General features: G+C 34.9%; 1 protein-coding gene across 1 annotated transcript in view; it reads right to left on the bottom strand.

Annotated features, from left to right (window-relative positions):
* Positions 1-7,251, bottom strand: part of LOC107601897 (nesprin-2-like) — a 108,198-nt gene that overhangs the window by 28,589 nt on the left and 72,358 nt on the right. Inside the window, exons 69-78 of the mRNA XM_016294248.1 lie at positions 6,583-6,753; positions 6,083-6,213; positions 5,593-5,797; positions 3,717-3,899; positions 3,475-3,588; positions 3,190-3,344; positions 2,716-2,863; positions 1,728-1,822; positions 325-556; positions 11-205 (exon numbers count right to left, since the gene is read on the bottom strand). Coding sequence (XP_016149734.1) covers positions 11-205; positions 325-556; positions 1,728-1,822; positions 2,716-2,863; positions 3,190-3,344; positions 3,475-3,588; positions 3,717-3,899; positions 5,593-5,797; positions 6,083-6,213; positions 6,583-6,753 — 1,629 coding nt within the window. The remainder of the gene's footprint in view (positions 1-10; positions 206-324; positions 557-1,727; positions 1,823-2,715; positions 2,864-3,189; positions 3,345-3,474; positions 3,589-3,716; positions 3,900-5,592; positions 5,798-6,082; positions 6,214-6,582; positions 6,754-7,251) is intronic.

Below are 7,251 nucleotides of genomic sequence, written 5' to 3'. Positions count from 1 at the left end.
GGTCACATACATGAGTTATGGTGTCTGCAAGAGCCTTTCTTTTCCCCACAAGGCCACAGCTTCGCTCCCACATCTCCTTGAGAGCATCCAGTTCAGTCTGCAGGCGTGTCTGCGTCTGCACATCTGATAGCGGAAGGATCTGTCCGCCTGCCGCCACAGTCTGCCTGTACAGTTCTTCATGAAGCTGTAGTTGCTCCGCTGTCCACTGTGAGATAGAAAACATGAAAGATATTAATGACGGTGTTGGATTAGACTTTGAAGTCCAACATCAGCATCTGAAAGAGTTGAAAAGACCATTATATTCTCTTGACTGAATAATCTTACCTCAAAGTCTTTTATAGAGCATTGGAGTTGCTGTAAGCTGCATGACGCCAGTCCTGCTGGTGGCAGAAGTTCTTCGATGTGTCTGAGTAGCTTTGAAAGTTTCCTCGAGCTGGTCTCATAGAGTTGCCACCGTCCTATCAGCCCTTCCAGACTTTTGCCATGCTGCTGGACCCTCTGCTGTGTCCCCTGCCATCGTGCCTTTAGCTGGGTGAGTCTCAGGATCAGATGACTCCTGCTCACAATGGAATTTGTTCGTCAACATTTTCATGATTTGTTAAAGGTAAATTCAGTCAAAAGTTATCAAAGTGAAGAACATTTACTCAGGTTAAAAGTTTAATTCACTCAAAAATTATTATTCTATCACCAATTACTTACTCTCATGTCATTCCAAACCCATTCGATTTTCAGCCGTTGTCAGAAGAAAAAAAATATATTTTTAATGAAACCTGAACCATTTCTGTCCCTCCATTGAAAGTTTATTAACTCAAAACTTTGGCACTTCAAAATGTTCATAAAAATATTGTAAAATGAATCCATATGTATCGATCATCATATAAAGCGATCATGTCTCTTCAAAAGACTTGGATTACATTGTTCGATTCATATGGATTTCTTTTACAGTCCCTTTATGAACATTTTGAATCATGAAAGTTTTGTGTGAATGGACTGTCAATGTCCATAATCTCTCAGATTTCAATACAAATACTTCTGTGTTTCAAAACTGAACAAAAGTCTTACGGATTTGGAACGACATTAAGGTGAGTAAAGAATGACAGATTTCTCATTTTTGGGTAAACTATCCTTTTAAATTGTGGTTTAACAGATTTTTTTTTTTTAAAGAGACCATGTCACAACTGATGAGCAACACATAATAGAGATGTTAATGTCATAAAACAAACTGCAATTTCACTGGCCATTAGCTTTGCCAGACATCTGAAAAATAAAACCAACCACATTTTATGTGGCTCTCTACAAGACATTCTTTCCTGCCATTGAAAAAAAAAAAACGGCCCAAGAAACATATTGAATGAAACCATGCAGGAGTTCCACCTGAAGCAGCACTTATCGGCTGAAAAGCAAAAATGATTTCATGCTGGTAGCACATGCAGTTTCATTTCCTGAGAGTGAGCCAGCTTGTTCCAGTGCTGAGCTCAAAAGAGCTCTTCCACACCACATAACTCCAAGAGTTATGGCCTCATATGGAGCCCGTGAAAAAACAAAACAGTTGGAAAACCTCGTTTTTAATTACTCATTGGGAGACATCCTGTTCTGAACAAATTATTACACCACATTCTTTGATTTCTTATCCATGGCAGAGCCCCACACTGGAGGTTAGTAAGAAAATTCTGAGGTTACCGAGTATTAGGGAAAAAGTTATTGAGTGTAGTGTTATAAATGCTCACCTGTCCTCATTCTGACAGCTCTCCAAGAAGCGTGAAGCCTCACTGACCATGGCATCCTGTAGCTGCTGGCTGATGAGGACCTCCACTTTCAGCCTCTGGAAGATTTATTACTAATATATGAATAAATTAGCCCTGTTCAACCATTTCAAAAACAAATTACACAATACTCTATAACCAAAAGTTCCTGTTGCTCTTATTTTATTAAAAAGAGTTAGGGAACATATATAATGTTACAAAGGATTTATATTTCAAATTATGTTATTTCTATATATTTCTATTAATCAAGAATCCTGAAATACAAATATCACTAAAATATTAAGCAGTACAACGGTTTTCAACATTGATAATAATCATAAATGTTTAATGTGACAATGAAGAATGGAGTACTGGCTGCTGAAAATTCATTTTCAATTTTTAATTGAAAACAGTTAACTTTAAATTGTAATATTATTTCAGAGTATTACTGATTTTACTGTATTTTTGCGTAAATAAATCAGCCTGGGTGAGCATAAAACACTTAAAATGTAAAAAACAAACAAAAAAAAACACTCATCATCAACCCCAAACCTTAATAGCATAAGTAACTTATGTAGTATTAATAGTATTAATGCCATGAAATGATTAAGTCAAAATTCTGGTTTCTATAAATCATAGCTAGCATTAACTTGCAATTCTTTGTCTTTTTCATATCCATAATGTAATATTTATATCTATGCATGTCTAAATACAAGTTATTCTATGTGCTATATGATATAAACATTGGAAATGTGTCAAGCAAAATGAGGAGAAAAAAAAAGATTTAGATTACAAATGCCACAAATATTCCAATAGTATTGTTTTAGAATAAAGATTTATCAGAACAGGATCTTATGGAATATGGAATATGTTATGCAAGTGCACATGGTCATTATGAAGCATTAGGATTCACATGATGAAACTAAATATTAGAAAATAATTTTCTATTGGATTTCATAACTGTATGCTCTACCTGATGTGCAGCTAGCTGCTCCCTTACAGCAGCACAGTTTCCAGACATCTGATTGGATGACCCAGCCTCGATTTTGTCTAGGAGCTCCATCCAGCACTGGCACTTCTGCTGGAAGTTCTGAGCATGCAGCAGCTCTCCATTCATCTTCCTACAGACAGAGATGTGCATTGGCATTCACCAGACAGTTTAGTTACAGCTAATTCTAGGGTGTAAAAAGTTTGGAAAAAAGTGTTCAAGTAATAGTTCATCCAAAAATTCACCCTCATGTTGTTCCAAACCAGTATTTTTCCCCCGATGGAACACAACAGGAGAGCTTTAAAAGGGTTTGAAACAACCTGAGGATGAGTAAATGACAAAATTCTCATGTTTAGGTAAACTATCCCTTTTACTAAGATATATGGAATCAAGTCTATTTCGGGCTAAATCAAAATGTTTGAGAATCAAACAGCTTTAATTTAGTGAAGTTTGACTTGCCTGTGTCGGTCTGTGGCCTGAGAGAAGACCTGAACCCACTGTGTGTTGAGGGTCTGTAACCTCTCCTCCTCTGCAGAGCTTAAGGAGAGTCCGAAACTCGTCTGATTCAGAGCAGCAAGGTTAGGGTTCAGCCCACTCAGATCTAACAGAACCATCTTAGAGACGGAAAAAGAGAGAAAGATTTACATAAAATCAAACTGTAACCTTTTAGTTTGCTCTAAAACACAAAGAGGATAAAAAGAAAATCAATGAAAACAATCAATGAAAGAAGTGCCACAGATTCACCTTTAGTCTTTCCATGCTTGCAGCGGAGGAGCTCATAACACTCTCAAAGTTTTTACGCTTTTGCTCCATTGACTTCAACTCAGTGCTGAAACGGCAGTGCTCCTCCAGCTCCTCCTATGGATAAAGAACAGCACAACACTTGTGTAGGACGTTGTATAAATGTTTGTCATCGGTCGGCAGATCAATCAAATGACTTTAAATGTTTATTTAGTCTTTTAAAGATATCAACTTGTCGCTCTTACCTGAACTTGTGCCCCAATGTCAGAAAGTGCCTTGCCAAGATACACATGGTCACGTGACAGCAGCCTGGTTTCTGATTTGATTAGAGGGGCTGACTGGGGTTTCACATGTCCAGTGAGAAGCTTTGATGCCTCCAGGACTTTTCCCACACTGCTTTGCAAGGCAGGCATGTCTTTCTCCAGAGCCTGTGAAAGACATTGTTTTTAGACACTGGGTTAGAAGAACCACAAAGGAAATTACATAATTTATCATGTCATAAAATTGTGTTTTTAATGACTTGTAATATTTTTTTCTCAGCAAGGATCCATTAAATTGATATAAAGTGATGGTAAAGACACTTATAATGTTACAAAAGATTTCAATTTCAATTACATGCTGTTCTTTTGAAAGTTCTATTCATTAAAGAATCTGGAAAAATATTCAGCAGTACAATTATTTGAAATACTGATAATACTAAGAAATGTTTCTTGAGCAGCAAATCAGCATATTAGAATGATTTCTGAAAGATCATGTGACACTGAAGACTTGAGTAATGATGCTAAAAATTCAGCTTTGCCATCACAGGAACAAATTACATTTTTAAATATTTTTTTTTATAGAAATTATTATTATTATTGTTATTAATTGAAAAAATATTTAACTATGTTACAGTTTTTTCTTTATTTCTGATGAAATACATGCAACCTTCAATTTGTAAGTGAGCCACTGATATCTATTTTTTAAAGTTAAGACGGAATCAGTAGAGGGTAGGAAAAAACATTTATTAAATAAATACGGCAGCTACTAAAAAAACATTAAATAATAAAAACAGTAAATAAATAAAACTAATTTTGCTTTTTTCATTATTTTATTTATTTTCATTTTATAGACACATAAAATTATTCAAAAATATAATTTTATAGACGCATTATTCAGACGATCAAAAAATTAGTTATGAAATATTTATTGATTATTAACATCTGTTAGATATAATATTATTTGTTTGTGTTTAAGTTTAAACAGCAATTATAAGCTCATCTTTTATTTATTTTTTTGAAGTTTAAGAAACTGTGTGTATGCATTTTAAGGGAAAAAAAAGCCAATTTAAACAAATTGAATAAGAACTGATTTATGATTCTATGTTCTTCTGTGTTGAACATTTTTTGGTAAGAGTATCACAGGTCTCATTTGGTATTTTTAGCCCACAGAGAAAAGCTCCAGCTCAGATCTCAATGTTCCTTCTTTTCAAAAGCACAACTGGACTGAAGTACTGCAAACCCATCTGTAGGACTAGAACACTTTAGCACTTAACAAGTACATGCTGAAATTGGCTATTATTTAGGTCTGGTTTTTCACTGTGCATTGTTGCTTTGCATTTTATTACAAATTACTAAAAAATTATACAAAACCAGCACCTTATATTTACAAACAAGCAGTTTAACATAAAAATATTTCTGTGCATCATTATTGCTGTGAATTGTATGGGTTTAGTATGCTTTAAGGGTTGTTGTTGTAATCCCTTTTGTTGACCACTAATCTTTTACTTATGTACTTGATTGTGTTCTGTACTTCTGATCTATTGTATTTCGATTGATTTCTCATTTGCACTGAGCTCTCTCCTGGCATTAGCATGCATTTTTAGGTAATTGATGCCAATAATCACAGAGTTAAAATCTAAAATTACTATCTCATTTAATTAACAATATTTGAAGTTATATGCAATTGGCATGTTCCATTTCTTGGGTAAGTGTGATCAAACCTCTGTCTGGTAACACTGGAGATGTGGATGAAATGAATAAGTAAATTCTCTCCAGCTATAGAATATCCAGATGCTATCTGGATAGGAAACACATCCTAATGCCAGGTGTTAAAGGGGCCTAGATACTATTAATTACTCACACTGATGCCCTGCATCCTGCTGTTGAGCAGCTCTACAGTGTTTTCTTCTCTGTCTGAAGAACTCATAAGCTCTCCAAGCCTCTCCCAGTGCTGATTTAGATGAACACAGCACTCTCCTGTGAGGTGCTCGTGTTCCAGCCAAAGCCGCAATGCATTCTGGGCTTTTAGTAAATCTGCATGCACATCTTCAGTCACTGCTTGATGTCTGAAAAGAAAACAACATTAATACCCACATAGGTCCAGACAAACTTAAAAATCAAGCATGTTCTGTTCCCTCTTTGCATCGCAAAGTCTGATTCATTTTAGTGAATCAGTTTGTTTTTGCATTATTCATCTTTAATAAATGATTCACTCAACTAAACTATCAAATAAACAGATTCATTAGCTAATTTATAAAGACGCTACCATTTTAAAGTAGCTTTCAAAGTGTAATTTCAGTTTAAACGGTGAATTAAAGTAGGTGAAGTATGTGTAAAGTAAAATTACTTACCGAGTTGTCTCCTTCTCGAGACGATCAGACAAAAGTTTAGACGCATAAGGGTTGAGTTTGTCTTTCAAGTTAGAGAACACCTTAGTTAACTGGGTCCAGGTCTCTGATTGGTTCAGCTCCCTTTCAAGCTCCTGTTAAGAAGCATAATAATATAATACCCAATAAATCACACTGCTAACAGTAATGGCAATGTTGAATATTTATATTATGTGAATTGTCATGTTTGGAGAATAAAATTGGTGTTTAAACATTGAAGTTTATAACGTTAACGGTCAGTGTATCTTTTGGTCATTTGATTTTTTATTTAATATTGAAAGAAAATCATTAAAAAAAAAGAAAGAGGAGCCGTTTTCTCATTTTCTACTTTCAATATAAAAAAAATAAATTAAAAAAATGACCAAAAGATACACTGACCCTTAACAACCTTACAATTTAGAAAAAGCACAACATTTCCAATCTTTTATCCAGTGGAATGATTTCATTTAGAGTCGTTTACTCACTTGCAGGTGCTCCACATGAGTTCGGCTCTGCTCAGATGAGAACACAGGAACTCTGCAGAGCTCCAGCTTGTAGACCACCCTGGTTGTTCGCAGTTCTGCTGCACTCATTTTAGATTCAAAGTGAGCCCATTCATCTTTGATTGGCTGTAAATCTGACTTGAGAGCATTTATCTAAGAAAAAAAAACGCACTGCTAGGAATAACATTTCTTCACTTAATCAAAAATGATGACTGAAACATCTGACACATTTGAAGATGTTGTAAAACAACAGTTACACACAAATCAATTGAATTCTTTCTAATGTTATATCTCCGCATCCACCGAACCAAAATACCCAAAATCTAAGAGATGTAACATCAATTGATTGGTGTTATTGATAAAATATTGTAAATATATAATAAAAAAAATAAAATTCTGATAATATGTTTTGATGCAATATTATTAATTGTTAAAGGGGTCATATGATGCGATTAAAATGTGTCCTTTCTCTTTGGAGTGTTACAAGCTCTTGGTGCATAAAGAAGATCTGTAAAGTTGCAAAGACTAAAGTCTCAAATCCAAAGAGATATTCTTCATAAAAGTTAAGAGTCAACCACGCCTACCTAAAACGGCTCGTTCTAGCATGCCCCCACATGTCTACGTCACTATGTGGGAAGATTTGCATAACGC

The sequence above is a fragment of the Sinocyclocheilus grahami genome, unplaced genomic scaffold (assembly GCF_001515645.1).
Source record: "Sinocyclocheilus grahami isolate Dianchi unplaced genomic scaffold, SAMN03320097.WGS_v1.1 scaffold314.1, whole genome shotgun sequence".
NCBI classification, from domain to species: domain Eukaryota; kingdom Metazoa; phylum Chordata; class Actinopteri; order Cypriniformes; family Cyprinidae; genus Sinocyclocheilus; species Sinocyclocheilus grahami.
The sequence above is the reverse complement of the archived record's forward strand: the minus strand, read 5'-3'. Positions and strand labels throughout refer to the sequence as shown.